Source organism: Sporothrix schenckii (assembly GCF_000961545.1).
Source record: "Sporothrix schenckii 1099-18 chromosome Unknown Cont44, whole genome shotgun sequence".
Classification (NCBI taxonomy): Eukaryota; Fungi; Ascomycota; class Sordariomycetes; order Ophiostomatales; family Ophiostomataceae; genus Sporothrix; species Sporothrix schenckii.
Genome location: NW_015971145.1, coordinates 3,563,175 through 3,591,165, shown reverse-complemented (window position 1 = coordinate 3,591,165; position 27,991 = coordinate 3,563,175). Strand labels below are relative to the sequence as shown.

Genomic DNA, 27,991 nt, shown 5'->3' with positions numbered 1-27,991 from the left:
GCCGTCTACACCATGTCCGCGTCACCTTGTTCATCACCGTGGTCGGTGTGGCCCGGGGGGGTCGACGGTCGGCCATGCTCGTCGTCGGCTGACCGGCGGTGCGGCCGAATGGGCGACGACACAGTCTCTTGTGTCGGGGGTCTGTCCAACCGGGCCGCGTCACCAGCACCGCCGCCACTTTCGCTGTTCCACCAGCCCATCCGCCACAGACCACCAAGTGCGTTCTGTACACCGCGGGCGCTGCGCGTCTCACCGGTACCGGGCGTGTTCGCATTGCTACTGTTGCCACCTGCAGCGCCCACACTGAAACTACCGCTAAGGCTTCGGCGGCTGCCGCGTCGTGCATGGAAACCAGGGAAACCCATCGTCTTCCTTCGCCGCCGGAAAGACCTACGGTACGCGGCGAGCGCTTCTCCATCAGCGTCTTCGTCCGTGACCTCCCGCCCATGACCGGCCGCGGCAGACCCTGAATTGGTGCTTCGCAAAAACGATGGCGAGCCGCTGCTCACCCCTCTACGAGCGGCCGAGAACGGAGAAAGTGGCGAATGTGATGTATTGGTGGGAGTGTGCGGTGGCTGTTCGCTGATAAGAACTGGCAGGGTACTGCTGCGATGGCGCTTCATACCCGACCCGCCCGAGCTGGGTCGGCGGTCGTTCTGGTCCTCCAGTTCGTCCCAGATCTCGGCCCGCTCGGTCCAGCGAGATGGTGTGTGGAGGCCTGGTGTTGTGCCTCCGGCCGTGCCGCCAAAGATGCCGGCTGCTGTCTGCCTACGACCGAGCTTAGGAGACGTGGGATGTGTCGCGGGCGACTCAACCTCTGGTCTTGTGGGCGAGTCGTCGTTTTCAAGGGTGCCGAACCCAAAAGTCTGATAAGATGAAACAAACTTGGACTTTCTTAGCAAGCTGCGTCTCTCGCCGACACCATTGCCGTCTGTATTTCTCTCCACGTCATCGTCGTCGGCAGTCACTAAGTCGCGGCCAAGAAGAAGGGTTTCTTCATCCTCCTCGCCCTCGGTGTCCTCGACGAGGCCAAGCCCAGGTGCGAGGGTGGACTGGCCCACAGCAGGAGGGTGCTGTTCGTCGCTGAGGCGCCAAGACAGGGCAAGGACACCTGACAGAAGGACGACGGTGCCGAGCGAAATCAGACACGCCCGAAGCGGTCCAATCATGTCCGTTTGCCGGAAATAGATCAGTCCGTCTAGGATCGCAATAATGTTGTAAATGCAAAACACAAGCGGGTATAACACAGACGTCGAGACCAGCTTGAGGCCGCGATGCAGGTAGTACAGCTGCGTGAGCGCCAGCGTGATCAATGCGATCACCAGTGCCCACGCTTGCCAGTGGCGGAATTGGTTATTGCCGTCCGTGATGGTGCGAACGACCAGCTCGACAGCGGACTTGGCCACAAGAAGCGAGTGCGCTGACAGGATGCCGCTGATGCAGCCGTAAGCAAGGCCTCTTGCCAACCGAAAGCGCGACGTTTGTGCAAGCGTCGTAAAGAGCAGGGCGCTGGCGACCTCGACCGAGACAGCTATCGACAGGACGACGACGGTCTGCAGCGACATCCACGCAACAAAGGCTGGTCGAACAAGCAGCTCGAGCAGCTCGTCCAGATCGTGCGCAGGAGCGGGGATAGCACCAAAGATGGCGATGAGAACGGCACCGGAACACACGAGCAGTGTGCCGTAGAGTGACCAGCGTGTGAAGGGTTCGCCAAGGATGAGGGTGGCGCAGATGGAGTTGAAGACGAGGCCAGAGGCCTGGAGGGTGGAGAGAACGGGAAGCGGGAGGGTGGAGATCTGGATTGAGCTTCCGAGCAGGTTGGCCACAATAAACATGGCCATGCCGAGCTGCCATCGTCGTCGGCGGTGTGGTGGTCGGCGGGCAATGTGAGGGTCTTTTTCATCTTCGAGTATGTGGGATTTTCGTTGGAGGGTAAGACCGAGGCTCTGGACGCTCGTGGACATGACACCGACCACGATTCCTAGCTGTAAGCGAGCGAGAAAGAGACTGGGTCAGTAATGTACAATGAAACTACACATGCGAGCACGAGAGATAGTCCTACGCCACCGAGCTTCATGCTTACCGCTATGCTCCCGCCAGGGGAGAGCCGGCCGAGAGAGCCCATTGCGCCAGCGTCCAGTGCGCAGCAAGCATCCGGCGCAAGGAGGCCGCGCGCACGTCCGAAATGTTATCGCCAGGCGGGCATAGAAAGTTTGTCTGCACTGGAGAGGAGGAAGGAAGGGGAGGATCACGAGAGGATCGTGAAGGCGGTCGCAGAAGAGAAGAGAGAGGCGAAGGTGCGCAACAAAGAGAACCGGCGTGCTTTTGTTGACGAAACTCTCTATTCCATGAAAGCGGCTGGGGATATCTGGGGTCGGGCTGGCTGCGGATTGTTTTTGTTGTCAAGTGCCTGCTTTTAACCGCTGCCGAGTTGAAGCAATGCCAACGAGAAAGTGGGCGACAGGGCAGACTTGGCCGTGTGCGGCCTCTCCCGTCCGGGTCGCTGGGTCAGCTGCAACAGCCGCAGGGGTGCTCTTTCTTCGTCCGAGAGAATTGCTCACGGTGTCGAGCACCGTGAGACCAGCAAGAGAGGAAGGGTGGTGATCGCAGGCGGGTCTGCTGTGGCCTCAATGTCGGTGCAGCTTGTGGTCGTTGCTGGTGGTTGCAATAGGGCAGGTTTTAGGGCGATGAGACCGAATGCCACTGTTCCTGTATAGGACTTGTTGAGAATGGTGGAGGCGGTGACGTTAGCCGGCCTCGTGGTCGTCACTATTGTCGTTGGCGGATCGCGGTGTTGAGTTTGGCGGTGCGTTGGAGACGTTGGCGAGAGGCGAGAAAAGTTGGCAGAGTAGAGAGAGAAAGAGAGAGACAAAGATGACGAGTAAGCAAAGCGAGTCTGTGCCGACGAGGAAAGATCGACTGGAATGTGATCCAAATACTGAGGTAGCTACAGGGGCTCGGAATGGCAGGAACGGATAGCGATAGTGGGCGGCACGAACAAGCAGGTGCGACAGTGCGAGGCTGATGCTAGTGGCTGGAAACGGAAAGGGCGACTGAGAACGGAGAGTCATGCAAACTCAATAATGTCAAACAAGAAGGACCTAAAGAAGGAAGGTGCTGCTCGACTTGTGTAAAGGGACTTGAGCCAACGATTATATTCCCAATCACTTTGGTGGACAGACAAATAGCAGACACGAGCAGGTGCGAAACTGAGACGACACAGTAGCGCAGACGAAACAAAGCGGAGCTTGAGGTGGCCTGGCCGTATGGGTGCACGCACCTGGCCAGGCCTCGGAACACGAACTAAGAGCAATAGCCGTACTTCGTAGTCAGTGAGATTTACGTGGGCAAAGACCCACCCGAAACAGGCAGGCACCGTTTCTCAGTCAGAGGGAAACAGACACTAAAGTGTGCGGGTCGCTGTGGCGTTGGAGTGGCTGTGATTATCACGTGATATCGTTTTCTGAGGCCTTGGTGCTGGACGGTTTGGTCATAGCTTGCCAGCTCCCCTGTAACTAAACGGAATAGTGTAGGCAGCCTTTTCAAAGAGCCAGAGCTGTATGGTGTTGCTGGGCGGGTCACCTTTTAGCGGGGAGATTCACCATCCAGCACAGCGCCATTTGATAACGACTACTGGACAAAGCCGAGCCAACATACAACCGCCATCACCACGATCACCTCCTCCCCCGACCCCGATTGAGTGCCGCTGCTCTCCAGCTATTGATCTACACCTGCCCATCACACCTGAGCTATCGCACCCACGTTAAAAGCGTCTGTAGAGAGCTCCGTATCACGATTCTTCCGACGACACAATCGCCCTCTGAAAAACCCGCACCGTGATCCGCGAGCTTCTGCCGGAACCACAGCCTTCGAGATGTCGCAGATTCACGCCCTATCCGATGACCAGGTATGCATTCCTCTCCTCTATCGCCATTGCAGTCCGGCTGGCCGTTGCCCGTTGGCCCTCATTGATCTAACACATAGTTCCCCTTCGTTCATAGGTTGGTCAAGAGCTCCGCAAGATGACGGCGTTCATCAGGCAGGAGGCGACGGAGAAGGCCCACGAGATCGAGACCAAGGCCAACGAAGAGTTTGCCATTGAAAAGTCCAAGCTTGTCCGCCAGGAGACTGACGCCATCGACGCCACGTACGAGAAGAAGTTCAAGCAGGCCACCATGTCCCAGCAGATCACCCGGTCCACCGTCGCCAACAAGACCCGGCTGCAGGTCCTAACGGCCCGCCAGGAGCTGCTCGACGATCTCTTTGAAGCTGCGCGCAAGAAGCTGGCCTCGGAGGCCTCGTCGTCGCCCGCCAAGTACAAGGAGATGCTCACGAAGCTGGTGCTGGAGGGCGCCTACGCGATGCAGGAGCCCAAGCTGCAGATCCGCGCACGCAAAGCCGACGCGGCGGCCGCCAAGGATGCTCTGGCAGCGGCAGCCAAGGAGTACAAGAAGGAGACGGGCGATGCGGTCGAGCTTGTGCTGGACACGGAGAACGAGCTGCCGGCGAGCAGTGCGGGCGGTGTGATCATTGTGGGCGGCAACGGCAAGATTACGATTGACAACACGCTCGAGGCGCGGCTGGCTCTGGTCGAGCACAATGCGCTGCCGGTGGTGCGGGAGACGTTGTTTGGCAAGAACGTCAACCGCAAGTTCTACGACTAGAGGCATGTGAGAGTGGGAGCGAGATGACATTTTCATCGTTTTCTTGGGTTTTGTTGCATATTACATTTTGGCTTGTTGTCTCTTTATTCTGTACTTCGCATATACTTCTATTATCTGGCGGCTTAGACACCCCGAGAGGAAGACACGGGAGTCGGTTCTCCTGCCTTCCTGAGTATTGGAACGAGATTGAGTCTGTACTTTTTGCATTGTCTGCTTAATTTGCAGCGGCGCTCAATACAAACACGTTACACTTCCAGATTTTATTTGCTACTCGTGGCTACGTACCGACGCCAGTGCCAGGGCATCATCCTCATAAAATAAGCACCAGAAAAGGCCAAGTATCATTTGCTTCCCATTTAAGAATAAAAAACACCCAAAAGGGAAAGAAAAAAAGAAAAAAAACACGCTTGCCAGGAACGCCCGTAAATAAGATCCCCAACATCATGTCATGACTTGGCCATTTTCTTGCCCAACCTTTGCATAAAGAAGTTGCGGATGTCCTGTTGCTTCTGCTGGATGCCTCTCGCATCGTCATCCGCGTCGGCACCTCCACCGATCGCTTTTGCAGAGCCAGGTCCGTCAAAGATGCTCTTTCTTCCGCGTGGCCGTGTTCGCACAGAGTGTGTCAATCGGATCTGCAGCCGCTCAAAGGCGGTCTTGCTGTCGAGTTGTGCAATGTGGCCGCCGCCTGTGGACTCGATGCCGTGGCCAATCACCTTCAGCCGCCGGACGAGGCTGTCAATGTCGGCGTCAAAGGCGCGGACGGCAGCAGCAGCGACCTCGTCCTTGGGCTTCGCCGAACTGCTTAACACAGCGGCTTGCTGTAACAGCGCCTCTCGGCCCACGTCATCTAAAAACACGCTGAGCATGTCCACGAGGGCTGTCAGGTCGACAAAGTTGGTGGCAGGCGTCAAAACGAGGTCGTCCCGAACGGCCAACTTGGCCAAGCCCTGGGTCAACTGAATCTGGCGGCGTGGGTCCTGTCGGGCTCGTTCCGGGTCGTTAAAGAACAGCACAGACGCCAACCGTCGCCGCATATCGTGGCAGGCCGGCGTGTCCAGAGGCATGCAGGCCAAGACTTGCCAGCGCAAGGACGGCTTCTGGACGCTGTTGTACAAGGATGATCCCGTATCGTGGCACTATACACTAACGTTAACAAATGGGCAAGGGATGAAGACGACGACGAGGAGGACATGCATACAAAGTCGTTCCAGTCCGCCAATGGCACACGGCCAACAAGCCTGCGCATGGCTTCCTGGTAGTCCTGTAGAAGGTCTGGGGTCTCTTCCACAACACGGTCAATGCCCAGCCGAAGCAGGATCTTAACAGCACAAGACACAGTCTCTAAGGTCAAGCAGTCGGCGAGCGCAGCCACCAGGCTTAGGAGGGAACGTAGCGGGGACCAGTCACGTCCCGGGTAAGGCCGGTGGATGGTGGGTACCAGCTCAAGCCGCGTAGACAAATCGATACTTTCCCATCGCGGTCCAAGCTTCTGGAACAGGAGCAGCAGGCGTTCAGCATCGACAAAACGACGTACCTGCTCGGGACAGCAGCGCAAAACGGCTGCATACTCGGCGCGGAGGGCAGGTAGTGGGTCCACACAAGCTTCGTTGAGAATCCATAGAAACAGTTCGTCGGGAAGGTGAGGCTCCCTCGCGGTTTGCTGCGATGCAGACAGGTCCCCCCCACCACTAGCACCATTGTTTGCGCTCAAGACCGCTTTCCGGACCACGCCCATCATAAAAAAATCTTGTCGCATCGTTGCATCCCGCAAGAACGCCCAACGGCTCCCTGGGGACGCTACCTTTTGCGGGAAGGGCCGTCGCTTGGCAGGCGACGGTACAAAATACTCCTTGAAAAAATACCACGACTCCGACACGGCCGCCACCTCGGTACGATCGAGGGCTTTGCGGAGCCGATCTCTGTTGAAGGAACCAAAGGCGCCATTATCGCCGCCACCGTCCCCACTGACGCTGCCGCCGGGTGTGCCGCTGGCGCTTCCGGCTGCGCTGTCGAACAGACCGTCAAGAAGTGGCGCTCTCGGCAGTTTGCCGTCACCAGAGACCGTGCGACGATTCTCCCCAAGTTCTCTCTCCTGTTTGGCCCGCCTTTCGGTCTCGGCCAGGAGGTCCTCGACACGGCGCGTGGCAGCATCGGTGGCGTCTTCTTGCTGGGCATGGCGAACCAACGCCATCATGTCGAATTTGTGCTTGGGCGGGTTCGCTCTGGCCGGCAAGACGCGGGCCTGCTTGGTGCGCCGTGAGGGCAGCGGGGAGGTGAGGATAGCTGTAGCGGCTCGGCGTTTTGTCATGGACGGCGCTGACGAACTGTCGTTGGGTGACGACGAGGACGCCGCCCGGGACGCCGCTGATGTCGTTCGCGCCCCAGCCACAGTTGCCGTGGCCCGTCCCGTCCCCGTCCGCACCGCCGGTAGCGACGTTGAGGACACCGATGTGGACAAACCTCGGAACGGCTCGTTGAAGCGGACGGCGTCTTGTAATGACTCGGCGCTGTTGCCGCTACCGTCGCTGGCGCTGTCCAAATCGTCATCTGAATCTCGAATCTCGTGCGTGGCCAGACTGGCAGGTGGCTTTTGAGACGATCCTAGCATGTTCTCCTTCCTGGATTTTGCCAGTATGTGTGATTGTATTGGAGACGGTGGAAAGGAGTCGGGGGAGCTCGGCAGGGACTCGGGCGAGGTCTTGGATCCGCGGGAAAGTGTCGAGGAACCCCGCGGCGGGGCTATGTGTAATGGCATCGGCGAAATGTGAAAGGTGGCCGTAGCGCCGGCTTTGGGGGGAGGAGAGAAGGGGGAGATGGCTTTCGGTTCGGAAGGCTGTGCGGTGTCGGTGCTTCGCCGTGTTGGTGTTCCGCCGGAGGGTCCCGATGCATTTGCATCTTTGCGCTGTGGCGCCGCGGACCAGTAGCTGAGGATGGAACCGTTTCCGGCCATGGTGAAACGGACGGGGTGGTATCCGGAGGATTCGGCTCTTGTGTTCTTATATCAAAGTCGTTTCCTGCTAGATGCTAACAGTGATAGCTGCTCGCGAGCTCGAGCAAAAATCCAACGAGATGCGACCAGACTAGATCACAATGTGAGTCGAGATGGTGTCCATGTTCGCCAGTAAGGCAAGGCGTATGGGTAGAGAGTGAGCTATGGAGCCCGGGAGAGGAGAAGATATGCTTGTGCGTTTGTTAGAAGAAGGCGACGATGTGGCGAGGAAGGAGAAGTGGTTCAGCAAGAGGACCACAGTCTTCAGCCGCGTCGTGGGATGCGCTTGCCGTTCTGGTTTTGGCGGGGCCCTCTTTATTTTGGCGCGTCACTTTGGCGCGTTGACCAATTGACGCAGGCGGGGTGGACCGCTGTGAGCGCATTCTTTAAGCGTTTACAGCCTCGTACCAACCTCAAGCAGCATCGAGGTTATCACAAACTTATGTTATACTTGTGTTGCCCATGCAGCTGCTCTATTTTTGGTGGTTTGTATTTAGTCGACATAGTACTTAACGTGTGGATCTAGATGAAGCGTCTTGTGAGTCTCGTCAAGGAAACGTGTGTCCACGTGCGTAATAAGCTTTGTTGTCGACAACTTTGGATGAAAAGGTTAGCCTCGCATCGGTGGTCTTGCGTCGCTGTTTGGCGAGTCTGAGTCCATGTGGTCAAATAGAAGGCATTGCCATTTTTGCTTTTCTTTTCTTTTCATTTTTGTTCTTGTCGTTACTTTTTCGAGCTGTGCATTTTGGCCTTGGATTTCAAGTACATGCATTTTATGAGAATTTAAAATGAATACATATAATAAAAAAGAAACAAAGTCATACAATCCCACTGGAACTAAAATAAAAGTAAAAAGTAAATGAGCAAAACTTCTGGCCCTGATCACAGAAAAAGCAAATAGACATGTCACCCCATCCTCAGTAAACACGAATGATAACTGCTCGGCAGACAGTACTGTCCAGAAGCCGCTTGGTCAAGAAGGGTGCGCCTGTTTCGAGTCAGGACGATCGATAGGCAAAAGGGACACAGGCCAACAAGGTGGTATAGAACGGTTGTTCTAGCCAACCGAACAATTGGGACCGGATAGTCTATTGTGTCTGTGGAAGGAACTACATGGACGCAAAATTGAACGCGTACAATTGTACATTTTACTAGAGCAATATAAATAGTGCTTCAGAGTTGTCGAAACGGGCCAAGACTGGTGCTTCACCTGGCGTCATGTTGTGCGCTACGTCAACGCTGCAACGACGTGCTCCTAGATGCATACCGTAACCTATTATGTAATGTAGCAAATGTTTGAAAGAAGTCTGATATTCTCTGTTCCATATGATCTTCTTAACCGCCACATGTGCACGAGGAACGGTGTTCTGGGCCCTGGGCCTCAGGCTAGACTTTCTCTTATTGCTTCCCAATCTAGCACTTCTGGCATTATCGACTATGTTATGATAATGAGCATCTTATTGTGCTTGTGCTTGCATATGTGAGATTTCCTTGTGTGTTTTAATATGAGGCGCCTGAACCGAGTTTCGACAACATGATCGTCGTATGGGAATATTGGAGGTGTAGGTCGAGGTATAGTGCCTGTAGCAGAAGTCCATCGCGAGCCTGCAGACCAAGCCCGGGGACATGGGACAAAAGAGGGGATAAATACGGCATTAAGACTTAGTTTGCACCATCATAAAGGTACATCGTAGATGCCTCATCTCTGTAGAAAGAGAGTTTTGAATGCAACGCATAAGCAAGGAAAATTGGAAGAATGAGAGAAGCCAATAGGCTGGTACGATGGGGAGCATAGTCAGCCCAAAGAGCCACTAGGCGCGGAAGGATGCATCACGCTGTGATTTCGCCGTCTTACTGGATGCATTTATGTTCAAAATGTGCCATGCAAGATTCAAAGTAAGACCGGGAGTGGAGGTGCAGGGCTCTGGGCGCAGGATGCCTTGTGCAACTTTGTATTACGTGTCTGCTGGCGTCAACTGGGCATCTTTCGTCCTTACCGAATTATTTTTGCCATGGTCACAGCCTGGTCAAAGCCAGCTGCGGCCTCGTGCCAAGCATCATCTTACAGACTTTCGAGCAGGTCTAGAGGCAGAGACCGACATTGGTAGCAGACAATTTGCTGTGCCGAATCGCTTTGAGGTTGTGTTGCGGAAACATGTTCCTTGCCAAGCTTTTTGCGTTTCCTTGACGTCTTCGATCCTCTGGTGTTCCATCCGTTCCGTAAGAGACATGAGTGCGTTTCCTTCCCCGGATGCACACGAGTAGTGTGTTTGACCGCCAACATTGCCGTTGCACAATGAGGCAACTTGTCGTCTGGAGCATAGGATGCGGATGCTTATTGCAAGTGCACTTGTTGGCTCTCAGTTCGCTGTCTAGTCTAGTCATATGCGTTTACAAAATAGTAATTTTAAGTAGTCGCTGGGCGGGGCAAGCACGGGCTCTCGGGCTGTTCCGGGGCACTCGAAGGCCGTTGGTCGTCGGGTGGAGTCTCGTCCCCTTGTTGTTGCACTGCTTGAGAAGATGCTCGGAGGCTTTTGTTATTGAAGTGCTGCATTCTTGGGCGGTCTGGTTGTTAAGCAGGCATTTTAAATGTGTAATGCACACAGAAGTTTTAAATGCCATCCCGCGGCTCCAGGGTCCGCTAGTCGAGTTGAAGCCAAAAGGAAGAATATTGGCAATAGAGTGTTGCTTGGCCGCAATTACGGCTTGCGGGTTCTTTGACAGTCCAGTCCCACCGGTTGTGGATTGGTGCGGTCTCCGTGCGCCCGGTGTTCTTAACCCCGTGGTTTCGACTGAGCGGCAGGGTGCGGGCTCGTGGGATGTGGTCGAGAAGGGCAAGAGGCAAGACGCGCAAAAGGAAGGACCGGAGGAAAGAACGCGGCAAGCCTGGAAAGCAATTACGACGTAAAACGGCAGGTATTGCCAACTGACCGAAAACAGAAAGAGCACGATGCCAAATCAAAACGGGGTAAGACCGTAAGAGCGTCAGAGGCGCCCCCTTTTGTTGCTGCCTTACCCCCTGAAACGGGTCGCTCGTTCTGTTGCAACGATGCAGCCCAGACGCGCCGCGTGCACGTCCTCTCGCGCGCACCAACTGCGTCGTACGGAGTGCCCTCGACGCATCCTCCCCCTTTTCCTGTCTTGAATTGGATGTCTTCTTCGGAAGATGAAGCTTGCGCTTCCTAGCCCAGGTGTCCAAGTTCTCGGCAGGCTTGGCCGGACCCCTGGGCAAAACGGCCCCTTACGGGTTAAGGTGGTTTTTTTGGGACAGTATCAGGGTCCTTGGGCCTATGTCTTTTGTAATTAGTGCCCGAGAATGGATTCACGGAGAGATGCGCAAGCTGCGGCGCATCTTGGAATTCCGGTGCTGGCATGTCGCGTTCCCTTTCCTCCCACTCAGTCTTGGTTTTACTTTCTACAGTTTGGGCTGCCTTCCCGCGTCCTTACTTGATTTGCACGAGTCTACATTGCTAGAGCTCTCCTCGCAGCCATCTGCTTTACGCGCAGAAGACGCGATCTGCATTCCTAGCATGAGATGGCAATGTGGAATACAGTGGCCGCTTCTTGCGTTGGAAATCGGCCTCTGAAGGCTGACGGCTGCTCTGTAAACTGCGCTGAATTACATACGTAGGATACTTCAAATGTGTTTTCCAGCCAAATAAGGTGTAATGGAGACCTTAGAAAACCTACTAATTACACCTTGTCGTCACATGTTGGCTTCTGGTCCTTTCCCTGCTGGATTTCATATTTAGTGAGGAGACAAGCGAGTAACAACACGGGGTAACTTAATACTCCGTAAGACGTCTGCCAAACACACTGCAGTGTGCAATTCGTTCATAAAATCGTATTCTTTCCGCGAGGCCAGGTTCATATACGAGAAAGTGGACTAGCGCCGATGCGAGGTGATGGCCAGGAACAAGCCACAAGGGCCTGTCCCACTGACGAATCCACTGTCGCTAAGCAGCCCGTTTCGGCGGACTCGTTTTAGCGGGCATCTTTTGTTCTCCTGGCGCTGATTTGGCCGGTCAGGCTGTGCGCTATGTCAACCATCTTACCAGGCGTCGTAACAGGCAGGCCGCTGACAGGACGCCGAGCATCATCGCTCCTGTTCCTGGACCACCAAACGTCACTACATTGCCAATGCCAGGGGCTGTACAGTCTCTGATCGTCGTGGCCGCGCAACCCGAACAGCCCTGTTTGTTGTCCGGTGGGTGTGCCTACCGTGCTCTCACCTTTGCATCTTGCATCGTGTCTGCCTTGCTCTTCCCCGTTTCTCGGGCACCAGAATCTTGACAGACGTTTGGATGGCGAAACTGACCGTACGCACCTTCGCTCCGTTCGGAGTGGCCAACGCATCGCATTCGTTCTGGCCGCCAATCGCGACTTCCAAATCAAAAGCTGATAGCTCCTTTCTCCGTCAGCGAGGCTGAGTTTGCAGCTGCTTACCAAACCCATGTACTCCTGGGTCTCTCTGCTTAAGTCCGTTAGTATTTTCGCCTGCAACGGCTCACCCGGGGTACCTCGGGGTACTGTTCAGTGGCCGGTGATTCCTTTTCCTTAGCTTGTGCCGCCAGCCAAAAAGGCAACCCCCCTTCGCGTCTTCGGTTTGTTTTATGCCTTTTTTGGGCGGCGCCCGTCTGTTCCTTCTCCCAAACAACACCTACTAAGACTCTGTAGTAAGTGACACCGCTTGCTCCTGCCTCTTCTGCCGCCCGGGCCATCCGATATTAGCAAATTAGTCTCGAAACCAGACCCAGCAAATTCCCGCCTGGTCTCTCGCCTCGGTCGCTCTTGCTACTCAATCTCACTCGCGTTCTCACTGTTGTTTCGTCCGTCGCTCTTGTTACTTCCAGCGGTTCGTCGCCGTCGCTTCGTATTATAGCCTGTGCTAATTTTTATCCTTTCCTCGTCGTCTCCTTCCCCGTTTTTCTAGGCTCCTCTTTTGCCGTCGTTGTTCTTTTTGTTCCTTTTCTTTGTATGCCCCTTATCCCCTTGTTTCTGTGGCGAACGGACTTCAACGTATACAGAACTCAGCCGCCTGTGTCTGGCTCTCCCTTTCTCGCCGGTGGCTATTCCTAGCGGCGCTCGTACTGGATCCCCCCATTCCTTTTTTTTCTTCAGGCTCCGCTTCTCGTGCTTAGCCTTGGCGGTCCATTTCGTGGCCGTTCTCTTCTCCCGCCGCTCCCAAAACACTCAGGGCCTGAACATTTTCTGTTGGTTGTCCAGTTCTTGACCACAGTCAAACTTTCAGAACGCAAGGGCCTTCGTCCCCCGACACGGCCGACCACGATATTCGCCTCCCGACCGCGTCCTTGTCATTTTGGATCCGTTACTTTTCGATTTTGCATTTTCTTTCAGACGACGACAGACGCAGACGACGAATTCCTCTCGTTTCATTTCATTCTTTTTTTATCGAATTTTCTCGACCCCCTTTCTCGCCGATTCGAGCAGAGAGTCGACACGTTGCACGCTCTCGACGCCGCAGTTGAAGTCTTTGTGGGCAACTCTTCCCGCGCCCCTATCGCCAACGTCGTTTTTATCGAGTCGACACCCATTCCCGGCGTTGTGCGATTCGAACGTCTCGGATTGTGTTCATGCTCTAATCCCGGCGGTGCGCGGCATCAATTCCACCCGCTTGTCGGCGTTGGGATAGACGAGGTCCTCCCCCCGAAACGGGACGCGGCCAACCAGCCTTTTTGGCTTGACGAACTTCGTCCACCCGAGTCCCCATAGCAGGAACCCCCTCGACGTGAAGAGACGATAGGCCTGCGTCTCTAGGATATGCCCGAGTGGCATCACCTCTTCGACCCGCATCCCTAGTAATCTCTTTTCCCGCCCGCCCCCCTCCCGTCCCCGTTCCATCTGCCACCCAATATGATGAACGCAACAGACAACCCGGCGGACGTGCCCGCCCAGCCATCCTATGGCGACAACGACATCGAGGCTGCTCACGATTCCGGAGCAGCCGGTCCCAGCAGGCACAGCAACGGCATCACCATTGCGGAAAATCTCCCGCACCCCAACTCACCGCCTGCCCCAAAACGTCAGGGCGGCTCGACGTCGACGCACAAGACAAAACGCTCTCGCTGGGCCACTCGTAAGATGACTGTCAAGAGTAGTAACAAGAAGCGTTTGTCTCTCATTGGCCGTCACGGCAAGACCCTCGCCAATGAGAAGAAACGCGCATCAGCCGGTTCCGAGTCGTTCCGCCAAGGCGGCGAACCCAATAATGCCGACCCGAATGCCCCGCCTGCCGACGAGGAGGAGGAAGAGCACGATGGCCCTGGCCCACGCACGCTCTACTTCAACCTTCCGTTACCGCCCGACCAGAAGGACGAGAACGGCGCGCCCAAGCAGACGTACTCGCGAAACAAGATTCGGACTGCCAAGTACACACCGCTGTCGTTCATCCCGAAGAACTTGTACTTTCAGTTCCACAACATTGCCAACATCTTTTTCTTGTTTGTTGTCATTCTTGCTGTATGTTTATTTCCCTCGCTTGGAGCTGTTTCCCTGTTTGGTTGGCTCTCCGTCGTCCCGCCCTTGCCGCGTTGTTCTCTTTGCTGACCATTTTCTCACCTAGTTTTTCTCGATTTTCGGTGTCGAGAACCCCGGTTTAAACTCTGTCCCACTTATCGCCATTATTGTTATTACGGCCATCCGTGATGCCATTGAGGACGTGCGCCGTACGCGCTCGGATAAGACTCTGAACAACTCCCCCGTGTACCGCCTACTGGACTGGAACAATGTCAATGTTATCCAGGACAATGTGTCGGCCTGGCGCAAGCTCAAGAAGGCCACCTCGCGCTTCTTCTCGAGACTCTGGCACCTTATCGAGCGCCTTTGGAAGAAGGAGAGCAAGGACAAGCAGAAGGCCGCCGGGGTCGACCCCAATGGCTACGATCCGCGCGTGTCTATCGAGACACGTCATACGCGCCGCGAATCGATGCTCTCGCCTTACAGTCAGCGCGACTCGTTTGTGTCTGCACGCGAGAACATTCAGATGACGCCGGTTCCCTCGCCTTCGCCCCGCAATGCGCCGCCTCAGATGCAGGACATGCTCTCTGTCGCCCAGGACAAGACGCGCCCTACGTCGGCTTTTTCTTTCAACCCCGCCGCCGATGGCGAGTTCAACGTCGTCAATGCTAAGCCTGATCTCCTGAACCACAATATTGTCCCTGAAGGCAAAGCCCGCTTCCATCGCGGCGCCTGGAAGGATCTGCAGGTTGGCGACTTTGTTCGTATCTATAACGACGACGAACTACCTGCCGACGTTGTCGTGCTGGCGACTTCCGACCCGGATGGTGGCTGCTACATCGAGACCAAGAACCTGGACGGCGAGACAAACCTCAAGTTTCGCCAGTCTCTTCGCTGTGGCCGCAGCCTCAAGCACGCGCGCGACTGTGAGCGGGCCCAGTTCTACGTCAAGAGCGAACCGCCCCAGTCGAACTTGTACAAGTACAACGGCGCCATCCATTGGAACCAGTCCTTTGAGGAGGACCCCTCTGGCGCTGTGCATGAGATGTCTGAGCCTATCTCCATCGACAACCTCCTGCTCCGCGGCTGCAACCTCCGCAACACCGAGTGGGCGCTGGGCATTGTTCTCTTCACTGGTCATGACACGAAGATCATGATGAACGCCGGTGACACTCCTAGCAAGCGTGCCCGTATTGCTCGTGAACTCAACTTCAACGTCATCTGCAACTTCGGTGTCCTGTTCATTATGTGTCTGATTGCCGCTCTTATCAACGGTGTTTCGTGGGCTAAGACCGACGCATCGCTTGCCTATGTCGACATGGGTCCGTACGGTGGTACGCCTCCGCTGGCCGGCTTCGTCACGTTTTGGGCCGCTTTTATTCTGTTCCAGAACTTGGTGCCCATTTCTCTTTATATCACGGTTGAGATTATCCGCACCTTGCAAGCCATCTTTATCTACAGCGATGTCGAGATGTACTACGAAAAGGCCGACCAGCCCTGCATTCCCAAATCGTGGAACATTTCCGATGATGTTGGCCAGATCGAGTACATTTTCTCTGACAAGACTGGTACTCTGACCCAGAACGTCATGGAGTTCAAGAAGGCGACGATTAACGGCCAGCCCTACGGTGAAGCTTACACCGAAGCCCAGGCTGGTATGCAGAAGCGCATGGGTATCGACGTCGTCAAAGAGGCCGAGCGGGCCAATGCCGAGATCGCCGTTGCCAAAGATAAGGCGCTCGCCGGTCTCCGCAAGCTCAACGACAACCCGTACCTCCACGACGACGAAATCACGTTCATTGCCCCTGACTTTGTCGATGATCTTTCTGGTGTCCACGGGGCCGAGCAACAGCACGCCAATGAGCAGTTCATGCTCAGCCTTGCTCTCTGCCACACCGTCTTATCTGAGAAGATTCCGGGCGACCCGCCCCGCCTTATTTTCAAGGCCCAGTCCCCCGATGAGGCTGCCCTCGTCGCCACCGCCCGTGACATGGGCTTCACTGTCCTTGGCAACACGGACGTCGGTATCCGCCTGAACGTTATGGGCGAGGAGCGGCACTACCCCGTCCTCACCACGATCGAGTTCAACTCCACTCGGAAGCGCATGAGCGCCATTGTGCGCATGCCCGACAACAAGATCGTGCTCATCTGCAAAGGTGCCGACAGCATCATCTACTCTCGGCTCAAGCGCGGCGAGCAAGTCGAGCTGCGCAAGGCGACGGCCGAGCACTTGGAGATGTTTGCCCGTGAGGGTCTGCGTACGCTCTGTATTGCGCAGCGTGTCCTGACCGAAGACGAGTACTACTCGTGGCGCAAGATCCACGACGCTGCCGCTACTGCGGTGGACAATCGTGAGGAGAAGATGGAGGCCGCGGCTGAGCTGATCGAGCAAGATCTCACCCTGCTTGGCGGTACCGCCATTGAAGATCGTCTGCAGGATGGCGTTCCCGACACTATTGCTCTGTTGGCCGAGGCTGGTATCAAGCTGTGGGTTTTGACTGGCGACAAGGTCGAGACGGCCATCAACATCGGTTTCTCATGCAACCTGCTGAACAACGATATGGAACTGTTGCATCTCAGAGTGGATGAGGACGAGTCTGGCAACACCACCGATGACGACTATATGGAGCGCATCGAGGCCCAGCTGGACAAGGGTCTTGCGGCCTTTGGCCTGACAGGCAGCGACGAAGACCTGACAGCTGCGCGTGCCAACCACGAGCCGCCAGCCCCTACGCACGCGGTCGTTATTGACGGCTTCACGCTGCGCTGGGCCTTGAGCGACGAGCTGAGCCAGAAGTTCCTGCTGCTGTGCAAGCAGTGCAAGTCCGTTCTGTGCTGTCGTGTGAGCCCTGCGCAGAAGGCCGCCGTGTGCGCCCTGGTCAAGAACGGCCTGGACGTCATGACTCTGTCGATTGGTGACGGTGCCAACGATGTGGCCATGATCCAGGAGGCCGATGTTGGTGTCGGTATCGCTGGTCTGGAGGGTCGGCAAGCTGCCATGTCCTCGGATTACGCGATTGGCCAGTTCCGCTTCTTGAAGCGGCTTGTCCTCGTGCACGGCCGTTGGTCATACCGCCGCATGGCTGAGAGTATCGCCAACTTCTTCTACAAGAACATCATTTGGGTGTTTTCGATTTTCTGGTTCCAGATTTTCTGCAACTACGACATGACCTACATTTTCGACTACACATACATTCTGATGTTCAACTTGTTCTTCACCTCGGTGCCTGTCATTCTCATGGGCGTTCTGGACCAGGATGTCCCCGACACGGTGTCGCTCGCCGTCCCGCAGCTGTATCGCCGTGGTATTGAGCGCCTAGAGTGGACGCAGCAGAAATTCTGGTATGTACATCTTTGTTGTCTTCCGTCTATCCCATTTTTCTGGCTCGCTTGATCCTCCCTACCCCGACTTCCTTTTCTCCTGGTAGGACCCCCTGTCTCCCTTTTTGCTTGCTAACCATGTGTTTCTTGTCACTTTTTAGGCTGTACATGGCTGATGGTCTCTATCAATCTGTCATGTGTTTCTTCATTCCCTACCTGACCATGGTCCGGACGCCCTTTGCCTCCTTCAACGGTTTGGATGTGGCTGATCGTCTTCGCCTGGGCGCCTACATCGTGCATCCGACAGTCCTGACAATCAACCTGTACATGCTCATCAACACCTACCGGTGGGATTGGTTGATGGTGCTCGTTGTCGCTCTCAGTTTCCTGTTCGTCTTCTTCTGGACTGGTGTCTACACGTCGACGACGTACTCTCAGTACTTTTACGGCACTGGGGCGGCCGTCTACGGCGAGGCGAGCTTCTGGGCGGTGTACTTTATCGTGCCCGTTTTGTGCATCTTCCCCCGCTACGGAATCAAGGCGCTGCAGAAGGTGTACTTCCCGTACGATGTCGACATCATCCGGGAGCAGGCCCAGCAGGGCAAGTTTAAAGACTATGACAGGGACGGCCAGCTCATCAAGAGAGAGGCCGGCCCTGACGTCGAGAAGCTGGTGGACGGCACCAACTCGGCGGGCGGGTCCTCCTCGGAAGGCTCCCGCAAGGCCAAGAAGCACAACTCGCAGCACATGCAGTTTGCCAGTGTCGACGAAGACCGGCGGCCCATCTACCCGCCGTCCGTTGCCACACACAATACGCGTACGCAAAACGGTAGTGACGGCACCAACTATAGTGGTGGTGACCACGATCGCCAGTACTCTGTTGACGAAATGAACATAGGTATGGCGGTGTCCTCCACTGACTACACTGCCACGGCGTCGGGCCGGGGCCGCCCATCGATTGACCGGGCCCGGCCGTCGTACGACCGTATGCGTGCGTCAATGGACCGCGTCCGGGCTAGCTACGAAGCCAGCAACGACTTCACGACGGCCGCGCGCTTGTCACGGCTGGAGTCCTCCCACTCAGCTGGTCGCAACCTCGACGAGGCTTCTGGCCAACATGGCCATGACAGCGCTGCCAGCCGGTTTATCCACGGACGCCTTCGCGGCCTCTCGATGATTTCTAATAAGAACAAGGCCACGTAGAAGCACCATTGCTTTCCTGTGTTGTGCCGTCGTCGACGACCGGCGTTGTATTCTCGGAGTTTCACGCTTTTATTCCCACGTCTGACTTTTCTTAATCAATCTTGTCTTTTTTTGTCTATTGTTTTTCATGGCGTTGTATGAATAGATCCATTGCTGGGGCCTTAAAAAGGGAGCACTTTTGGTAGTCTCTTGATGTTTTTCACTTTAGTTTACTGTTGTCTAGTCTCCTGTCACTCACATTATTGTCTCTTTCTGCTTTGTCCTTCCCCATCTTTCATAGCTGCATTTTGCATACCCCCTTTTTCATGTCTCAATTTGTCATTTGCTTATTTTCTTCATTCTGTTTTTTCGCCTGCTTCTCGCGTCATCGCTTTTGTATACCGTTTCTGTGATATTACTGTTTTTCTCTCTCACTGTCGTCCGCCTTTGGTCTATCATTGTGTCTCTCGACTACATCACTTTCCTTTGCATACATCGCAGCTTACATACACTCCCCAACCATCCTCCTATTTTGAATGTGCTCAAGCATTCATGATCTGCACGACTAATCTACGAAACCAGGCGAAAGGAAAGAAACTCGTGCCGCGGCCGTCGGTTTTTTGGACAAAAGAAGACTAGAATAAGTTAATGGCTATTTTCACTTATAACCGACTATTGTGTGTCTTCTGTGTCTCTTGATATCTCTTTGTGCTCCATGGTGGTTCTCTGTCCCTCTCTGTCTGTTTTTAACGGTTCCCCCCGTCCTTTCTTTCAATATCTTCATACCGCACAGGCGTTCGCGATAATGTTCTGTTTTCTATTTTCTGTTTCTTTTGTTTCTTTGAATGCCCGTTCTCTTGACTTGACCGTCCAAGGAAACAGACGTCTTTCATACACGTGTGCTTTTCTATTGTATGTAGCTATTCTTGGTCGTACACGCAAGTTGCAGACTTATAAAAGATCACAATGAATTAAAATCGATCTACATGCATGCTCGTAGCCGCGCTTCTGCTTCTCTATGTAACCAAGGGCCTTTTGCGCCCTACATCCCGCTCACGCAGCCCAACACCTACGCCCGCCGTTGCCGCCGTTGCCGCTCCCACTCTGCTCGTTCCTCATCGTCACTGCCACTAAACTCGGCGTCGTCATCGTATGCGGTGGCGGCCGGCGGCGGGACCGGTGGTGCCGCCGACGACGGTATGGCTGGTGCGGCACCGCTTGGGCGGCCCGGTGGTGGTGGTGGCGGCGGCGGTGCAGACGAGGGCTTGCTGCTGCTGTTGTTGTTGTCGGAACTGTCGTCGACAAAATCGCTGGCGTTGAGCAGCATGTACTCTTGCGTCTGGATCAACTGGCGCATCTGCGGGTAGCGCGGGTCGACGAGCTGTGTGGCGGTGAGGCCGGCCTTGTTCTTGATGCGCGGGTTGGAGCCGGCCTCGAGCATCATGCCGACGAGAGCCTGGGCAAAGGGTTGCTGGGCGGCGGGCTCGGCGTTGGACCAGCGGATGGCGGTATGGAGCGGGGTGTCGCCGTCGCGGCGGGAGATGGGGTCGCACTCGAAGCCGGGCTGGTCGAGGAGGGCATCGATGATTTCGTCTTACACAATTAGCAGGGTGAGAGCGAGCGAAGCGGACGCATGCGGACCACAACGTACAGTTTCCTTGCGAGGCGGCCTCGTGGTAGAGGTGGTTGCCGAGGACGGTGACGGTCTCGTTGAGCAAGCGTGCGGCCTCGGTCTCGGAGCGGCCCTTGAGCACCTCGGCGAGCAGGTCGGGGTTGTTGCGGCGGCAAGCCTCAATAAGCTGCTCCTGGACGGTGGCGCCCTGTGTGTGTGTTAGCGAAAGGCTGTGGAGAGGGGGAGGAGGCGTAGAGAGTCGAGGTCAAATGCGTACTTCGTGCTCTTCGTCGGCCATTTTTGTTTTCTGTGAAGAAGATGCTAGGCGTGTATGGGGAAAAGGTAGGAAAGAGTTGGGTTCGAGCTTGGCGTGGTATCCGACAAGGTACGTGAGTTGTGGATGGCCCCTATTTCGGTATGTCGCGGAGTGTGCGCGTCCAAGGCACCTGTGTTTCGTTGAAGAGATGTCGAGATTGGTTGGGCCAAGATGAGAAGGGCTGAATTGGACGGAGAGAAGGCTGTCGTTTCAGGGCTGAGCGCTAGGAAGGACATAAACACGAGACACAGCAACGTAGGAAAGAACGAAGGAGAGCTTCTATGGCGGCCCCTTCTGCAGCGCGCATGTAGGCGGGGAAGGAGAGGAGGGGCAAAAATGTGAGACTGGCGAGGGTTGTAACGGCTCCCATTGGAAAAAGAAAGGGGGCGCGCCCAGCCAAGGCAGGCACATTAATGGGATTATGGGGCGCCTCGCCAGGGACGCCCTTGCCGTTGGGGTCCTTTGGACGGGGTGGCTTAGTGTTCGTCATTGCAATGGAGAAAGCGTGTTAGCTGCGGAAGCTGCGGACGTAACTATCTTACGTTTTATCAGGCAGGAACAAACGAACATCCACCTATTCATTTTTTCTCCAGCTAACATACAATGTTTCAGTGACTTATTATCTGGTCAAGTTGCGTAGGTTTTCCGAGAGGAAAAGAAGATTTGGTTTTTGACGCTGAGCGATTTTACTCCAGGACAGCAAAGATGACAAAATCACAGCCGCATGTGTCAAGACATTCACATATAATAGATGCAGGACGACGCGATATAGCAGTGAACGGCAATGAAATGATGAGATTAAATGGATAAAAAATCGTTAATGGAACCTTTTGGTCCTCACATGAGAATCACAAAAAACAGAAATGAAAAAGAAACCCAACCGACCGCGACATGACTTTGGCCGTCATATGTTTAGACTTTCCCCTTAGCAGTGCGAGGGTCTCAAAAACCGAGAAGCCATCCAGCCGAGGCGAAAGAGTTCCCTGCAGTAAAAGCCCCTTCTTGTCCCGTCCAGCCCGTGGAATGAAAAGAAACATGTTCCACCCCCCCAAAAATGTCATGAAATGCAGCATACGAGGAGATCCCACGCAAGAAAAGGACATAAACCAAGAACCCAGCAGAAGAAATGAAAGCTAGGAAAGGTGAAACCTGGCAAAAAAGGCATTTCAGCTGCGCAGGACGAGCGAAGAGAAAGCAAAGGGCGATCCATCTACCATCTAGCTCACACGCCGGCGCTTCACGGCCGGATCCGGGCTGCTTCCTCTGCTGAGATCGGTTCGCTGGATCTCTTCTGTCAAAGCCGGACTAGGGGATTTGCCAAAGAGGCCGTGGTCGCCGTCATCGTCGCCATCAGCGCCGTGTCCGTTGTCGGCAGTGTTGCTGGGGTTGATGGTGAAGCTGAAGTCGTCCGCAAGAGGGGCAATGCCGCCAGCACCACCAGACACTGGTGCCGCAGTGCCTGCCGTGCCGGCGCCCGCATTGCCGCCACCCACGAGATCGTCCGTCGCGAAGTTGAAGTCGTCACCAAAGGCGTTTGAGTCAAGGTACTGGCCGAGATCAAAGTATCCCGGGCTCTGCATGCCCGGGTTCGTGCCGCCAACGGAGATGGCGTCTTCGTCAATGCCCGGAACACGCCCCGACGGGCTCAGGGGACCCAGCATCTGCGTCAGGTCGCTGATCTTGGCATTTTGTTCGTCCTGCAGCCGTTGGAGCGCCTCGATCTCGGACTGCGTGTTCGAGATGTCTTGCAGCGACGGCGGCGGCACGGTCTGCACATTGCCGAGAATTGGCGACAGCGATGTGCTGGCGCCATCCGCTGCTGGCAGCATACCCGGCACGTTGTTGGGAGCGCTGCCAGCATTGGTCGCCGGGATCGTCATCGGGACCTGGGGGGACAGGGGCACGCCGCCAGGGCCGGTCATAGGACTCTTCCGGGCCAGGTTCGCGACATTGGGCTGCTGAGGCTGTTGCTGGCCCATATTGCCATTGTTGTTGCCCTGCCCCGACATGAGGCCAATCACCCGGTCCCGTTGATCTGTGCTCATGTTGGCCGGCGTGCCGGCCGCCGCTTCGAGCAGGTCAATCGCAGAACCGGACGCCGGCGTGTTTGCGTTGGTGTCGTTGATGATCCGCATCATGCCTTCCTGCGGGTTGGCTTGCAGCTCGTGCTGCAAATAGGTGTTTTCGCTCGGCGAGTCAAAAAGTTCTGTAACCGAACCCATGGCCGGCTGGTGTCCGGCTTGGCCTACGCCTGTATGACCGTAGCCCGCGCCCACATGTTGCTGCCCGGGTGAAAGGACGGACGACGACCGTGCGCTGCTCCCGCGGGTACCCGCGCCGCCGCTGTTACCGGACGCTTGCGGTGTGGATGCGGTGGTCGAGGAGGCGCTGGGCGCCGGGATCGGGGGCAACAGCCTCTGCTGTCGCTTCATCGGGGTCGTGCTCAGATTGGTTGCCTGAGGCGTCGGTCGCCGTCGGTCAAAATCGTCGGTGAGATCCACGACACTGCCGGTGGGCATCTGGCCATTCGGCAAGATGCTTGCCAGCAGCTCCGTAACGCCCTGGACACCGCCTTGTTCCTCGAGAGACTTGCGGAAGACGTTGGCCAAGAAGTTGAGAATGGCGTTGATCGAGTTTTCGTGGCGCTCGTGCATGTTCTGGAAGAGGCGGGCCTGTTGTTGAAGTTGCGCATTGTCGTACTGCAGCCTCTGCATCACTTTCGAAATCTGGGCCTGCCGCGTCTGCAGCGTGTTGAGCTCGTCCTTGATAATTTGGAAGTCCTTCTTCTGGAGCGGCGCCAACTCGCCGCTGGCGTGACCGTTGGCGTCCAGAGCAACGGCACCACTCGCACCAGTTGCTCCGCCACCACTGGGCCCCAAGAGGTTGCTACCGCCGGCACCGAGCCCAGCGCCGGGCGCCCCGTAGCCGCGTCCTTGCTGGTTGCCCATTCCTTGAATGCTGGCATGGTGCGCCATCTGCGACGGTTCGTCAATGGCCACTTCCTCGTCACTGTCACCGTCACCGTCGTCTTTCTTGCCGCGCTTCGCCTTGCTCCCGCTTTTCGGCTTGTTGATAAGCCACAGTAGATTCGGGTGGCCGCGCCGGAAGTACGGGTTGTAGTACTCGCTGGGGCTCTTGTTCTTCCGCTCGCTCGCCTTCATGGAATTGTCTGACAGGCCGACTCGCTTGTGGAAGCCGTACATGTTAAGCTGGCGGACGAACGACGCATAATTGTTGTGTTTGAAGAGTTCGGGGATGAGTGTCTTTGCAAATTCGTCCTCGTCTAGTACGATGAACGAGTCGCCATTTTCGGACCAGCGGATCAGCTCCGTATTCTTGGCCTCTTCGAGAAAACTGCTCAGCTTCTGCACAAACGGCGGGATTTGCTTCCGCTTCGCTTGCGAGTCCTTCTTGATACGCTGCGCGCGCTCTTCCAAGACTTCGATGCTCTCGTTCTCGCCGGGTAAGCCCGTGCCTCCATTGCCATTGTTGTTGTTGCTGCTGCTGTTACCGGCAGCGAGATGGCCACCCACACTGTGGTTGAGGCTGGTAGTCAGCGCGCCCGCGTCATCGCCAAAGGCAGACCAGTCCGTGTTCGGATCAAACGCCGGCCGGGCCACAGATGGAACCAGGGCGCGATTGGGTGGCCGGCGAGCAATGGCTGTGGATGTCGGCTGCGGTTGAACCTGGCCTACTTGCTGCACGGCGGGCTGAGGCTGGATATGAAGTTGCTGTGGCTGGGCAGCCTGCAGCGGCAGCTGTTGCGGTTGCTGCTGCTGCTGCTGTTGTTGTTGTTGCTGCTGCTGCTGTTGGCGAAGCTGTTGCTGGAAGAACTGGCCCTGATTGCCCATCATATATGAGTTTGCATTTTGAGCGAGATTGGGGAAACCATCCGGCAGCCCGCCAGACCATTGGAGCAGCTGGTCTTGCTGCATCGCCGGGTTGAAGCTAGGCTGCCCGTTGCCGGCAACGGGGAAGACGGGCGGATCGCCGGGCGCGGCGCGCTTACGAGGATTCGGGGACATGGCTGCTGGCTATGGGGAGCTGTCGTAACAGAAGTGGAGGAGTGTCCAAGACGTGCAAGCCGTGCAAGCCGTGCAAGGCGCGGAAGTCGTAAACTTCGAGGGCTGACCGCCTCTGGCTGCTGAAGTCGAAGGATACACGTCAAGCGACGAACAGGTCGCAATGTGTCGTTATGAGGTCGTCGGACGGGAAGCGTGTTCACCGTAACAGCGTCACAAAATAAATTGAAAGGAAACAGTCGCCGAATGCAACCCGGTGAGATAACCAAGCTGTCAAGGGGCCGTCGTTCGTCCGGAGGCGCGGTCGTCGGTCCGCGCGGTCGCAGATATGCACTCGAAACAATATACTATGAGGGATTGGGATCACTTGTGCCGTTCCACGCAAGGATCGGCCGTCACAGTGTTCGTGGGAGACAATGATCGTCTAGATTCTGGTCGTCTGTCGCAGTCCGTTTGATCGCGATCGAGGGCCTTTCGGGCGCAATCGCTGGCCGTTTCTGTTGGGCGCAGCGAATCCGAGGCGGCCGCACGAGGACGTAAATATATTGCACGTACAGGTCGGAAGGGAGGGGGGATGGCGGGTCGTCGTATGTCGTGTTGTTGTATCGTGGCTGTTTGCTGTTTTCCTCTTTGATTTTTTTTGTCTCTCTTTCGTTTTTCTGTAGCCCGCTAGAGCGTGAGGCTCTATGTCGCTGGCGCATGCAATTGGCGTGCTAAGACAGAAAAGCGGGCAGGGCGGCACGCTGACGGCCTTGCTTCCCACTGCGGAGTTGCGCCAGGCCATCCACTGTTGCTCCGCCCGATACGGCGGGCTGTTCGGTTACCTGCAACTTTAGCGGTCAAAGAACAACATGCTCTTATTCAGTGTCACCGGCCAATCAGAACGCGCAGTGACAAGTCTGCACAGTGGAAAATTTATGCTCCGTATTTTCTGCTGGGCAGCTCTTTCCTCGTGCAATTTCGCGTTGATGTCGTCGTCCGCCCTTTCTGCCTAACACATTATGCATGTTGCCAACTTTGACTAATTACCTGATCGATCCTTCCGCTGCGGTGGCAGGCGAGCAAGACGGCAACATGGGAAGTTACGCTCGGCCAACATGGTCACTATGCTCCTAGGGGGAAAAAAAATCGGGACCGGTTTAAGACCCGGGCAGGAGATTGCAAGCCGTCAGTGTTCGGGTCCTGCCGTGGCTCGGAGACGTGCTGTATGGATCCAACACTCCACTGTAAATCCCTCGTTCACAGCGTCTTGACATTCGACCGAACCCGGTGCCTTTTACGCCCTTTACGCACATTACGTGTCATTGTCTCGACAGCCTTACGACTCTGCGCAATCCTGTAGGCAGACACGTGGCGGGTTGGAAACTTCGAGCACCTTCTAGAATGTAATTTTAACAAGCAAATGGGTATTGTTTATGTACACTATCTTGTAGCCTGCTTCATCCCATGACACGAGATCACATCACCTGGCCCCTCGTCCAGATATTGTTGCTGCCTGTGCGAATTTCGCATGTCGTGCCTGGTCCCGACGGCCCCCGGCACGACCGCTGTCCCGCCGCGAGCTGCTCCTCTCCTCTTTGAGCGCGTGCGCCTTCTCGCGCGGGTCGATCACAATCAGCTCCTCCTCGGCCTTCTTGCGGTAGCTCAGGTCCTTGCCCAGCTTGTCGGCCGCGCAGTTGAGTGTGTGGGACATCCAGTCCTCGCCGTCGCTATCACTAACCTGGCCGTCCTCGCCGTTCTTATCCCAGGGCCGACAGCTCTGGCAGTTGGCAATAAAGTGCAGGTCACACACCGTGCCGTCACCCTCGTCCTCGCCCACGTCTGGTCCTGCTGTCGCCGATGGTTCTGGAGGAGGCAATGCGGCCTTGCCGTTTGCGTCCTGTCCCAACTTGGAGGTGAATTCGTCCAGGGAGCGCAGCGTCTTCTTGTCATGGCTCGATAATCCATTTTTGCGGTCAAACTTCTTGCCACGCCTTGCATCTGATGGGATTAGACTGTCTAGGGCCGATTTCTTATCCTCCTTTATGTTTTCTGGCTCCACGGCAACGGTTCGCCGCATCGAGGCCTTGAGAGCAGCAATTTCGGCATTCGTCTTCTCCAGCGCCGTCATCTCTGGTTGTTTCCGCCGCGGTGCAGAGTCCGGGTCGGATTCGGAGTCGGACACATGCTTGTCCTTGCCTCTCTTTGAAGACGTCGCTAAGCGCTCTGGAGATGATTTTCCAGAGAGCGTTCGTGAAGGTAATGCTGTCTTGTGGTGGTGTGTGCTTTCTGTGCGTTCCGGCTTTGCGGCCTTGTCCTCGGCCTCGTCCTCGTCGTCCTTGTCGACCTTCGCCTTTTTGCTCTTCCCTCGTGACGACGCCGCCAAAGCGCCTTCCAGATCATCCTCGACATCGTCCCCGAAGCTCAAGAGGTTCTTGTTGACACCCTTCTTGCGCTTTGTCCTTTTCTTCTCGTCTGTTCCTCGTGGCGCGCTTACTGCGCTGTGTCGTGCGCCCCGCTCCGTCTTGCGCATGTCCGAGAACGGGTTGGTCAGGATCTCTGTCCGCGTAATCCGTGTTGGGTACAGCGGCCGCTCACTGCCCTCCTGCACATCGCCTTGGCCGATCTTTGTGAGGTTGTAAATTGTTGGCCCTGCCACGCGGCCAAACACTGTGTTCTTGCCGTTGAGCTCGTCCGTCTTGTCCAATGTGAAGAAGAACTGGCTGCCGTTGGTGTCCGGCTTGCCTTCGTTGGCCATACCCAGTAGTCCGCGCCGGTTGAACTTGAGCCGCGTATGGAACTCATCCTTGAAGCCGATGCCGTGCGGTCCTGCGTTGGCGCCGCGGCGCTCGTCCATGGGCCACACGTCCAGGTCGCCCGACAGCGCGCCACCGTCAAAAATCGACTCGCCGCCATTGCCGGTGCCGGTCGGGTCGCCGCCCTGGACAATGAAGCCGGGCACGAGGCGGTGGAAGATGGTGTTGTCGTAGTAGCCGTCGAGACAGTGCTGCAAGAAGTTGCGGCTCGTCAAGGGCGTCTGCTTGGCAAACAGCTCGATGGCGATCTCGCCGCTGGTCGTGTGCAGGACGAGCGACGCCGTCGGTTGCGGCTCGGTGTCGTAAAACGTCGACATGGTTGTCAAAGTGTCGGGCGCTGCGAAGGTGGAGAGGATGTCGTGACTTTCGACGTCCGCCCAGAACGTATTTCAATAGCTATTCCAGGCACCATTTCGTACAAACTTCACTTTTAGCCACTGGGTGCGGTTACAACGGGCCTAAACTTGTCAAAGTGGCACAGCCAATCACGTGCACGTGATATCGTCCAACCGAGAGCCCAGTGGTACGCAGGCGATCAGTCCGTAATTAGCTGCTAAGCTGCTGTGGTGCAATTCTGGGTTAACCCGAACCAGCAAGGAGCTTGGGA

The 27,991-nt window shown here is 56.0% G+C and overlaps 7 protein-coding genes across 7 annotated transcripts; 2 read left to right on the top strand and 5 right to left on the bottom strand.

Annotated features, from left to right (window-relative positions):
• Positions 1 to 5: 5 nt before the first annotated feature.
• SPSK_08739 (uncharacterized protein) lies at positions 6 to 2,128 on the bottom strand (the record flags this gene model as incomplete). Its single annotated transcript, XM_016735327.1, has 2 exons — positions 6 to 1,988; positions 2,087 to 2,128. 2 exons carry the CDS (start codon positions 2,126 to 2,128, stop codon positions 6 to 8), a joined length of 2,025 nt encoding a protein of 674 aa, XP_016587907.1.
• Positions 2,129 to 3,877: 1,749 nt separating this feature from the next.
• On the top strand, positions 3,878 to 4,667 carry SPSK_09729 (V-type H+-transporting ATPase subunit E; the record flags this gene model as incomplete). Its single annotated transcript, XM_016736299.1, has 2 exons — positions 3,878 to 3,910; positions 4,005 to 4,667. The coding sequence occupies 2 exons, from the start codon at positions 3,878 to 3,880 to the stop codon at positions 4,665 to 4,667; spliced, it is 696 nt and encodes a 231-aa protein (XP_016587906.1).
• Positions 4,668 to 5,113: 446 nt separating this feature from the next.
• Positions 5,114 to 7,620, bottom strand: SPSK_08594 (uncharacterized protein; the record flags this gene model as incomplete). Its single annotated transcript, XM_016735186.1, has 2 exons — positions 5,114 to 5,806; positions 5,869 to 7,620. 2 exons carry the CDS (start codon positions 7,618 to 7,620, stop codon positions 5,114 to 5,116), a joined length of 2,445 nt encoding a protein of 814 aa, XP_016587905.1.
• Positions 7,621 to 13,533: 5,913 nt separating this feature from the next.
• On the top strand, positions 13,534 to 18,660 carry SPSK_08293 (phospholipid-translocating ATPase; the record flags this gene model as incomplete). The annotated part of the gene is made up of 3 exons (XM_016734897.1): positions 13,534 to 14,139; positions 14,243 to 17,478; positions 17,619 to 18,660. The coding sequence occupies 3 exons, from the start codon at positions 13,534 to 13,536 to the stop codon at positions 18,658 to 18,660; spliced, it is 4,884 nt and encodes a 1,627-aa protein (XP_016587904.1).
• Positions 18,661 to 19,708: 1,048 nt separating this feature from the next.
• SPSK_09694 (uncharacterized protein) lies at positions 19,709 to 20,549 on the bottom strand (the record flags this gene model as incomplete). Its single annotated transcript, XM_016736266.1, has 3 exons — positions 19,709 to 20,232; positions 20,291 to 20,459; positions 20,529 to 20,549. 3 exons carry the CDS (start codon positions 20,547 to 20,549, stop codon positions 19,709 to 19,711), a joined length of 714 nt encoding a protein of 237 aa, XP_016587903.1.
• Positions 20,550 to 21,784: 1,235 nt separating this feature from the next.
• Positions 21,785 to 24,592, bottom strand: SPSK_08498 (heat shock transcription factor, other eukaryote; the record flags this gene model as incomplete). The annotated part of the gene is made up of 1 exon (XM_016735093.1): positions 21,785 to 24,592. One exon carries the CDS (start codon positions 24,590 to 24,592, stop codon positions 21,785 to 21,787), a length of 2,808 nt encoding a protein of 935 aa, XP_016587902.1.
• A 1,459-nt stretch (positions 24,593 to 26,051) lies between these two features.
• SPSK_09050 (peptidyl-prolyl cis-trans isomerase SDCCAG10) lies at positions 26,052 to 27,701 on the bottom strand (the record flags this gene model as incomplete). The annotated part of the gene is made up of 1 exon (XM_016735631.1): positions 26,052 to 27,701. One exon carries the CDS (start codon positions 27,699 to 27,701, stop codon positions 26,052 to 26,054), a length of 1,650 nt encoding a protein of 549 aa, XP_016587901.1.
• Between the last annotated feature and the right edge of the window lie 290 nt (positions 27,702 to 27,991).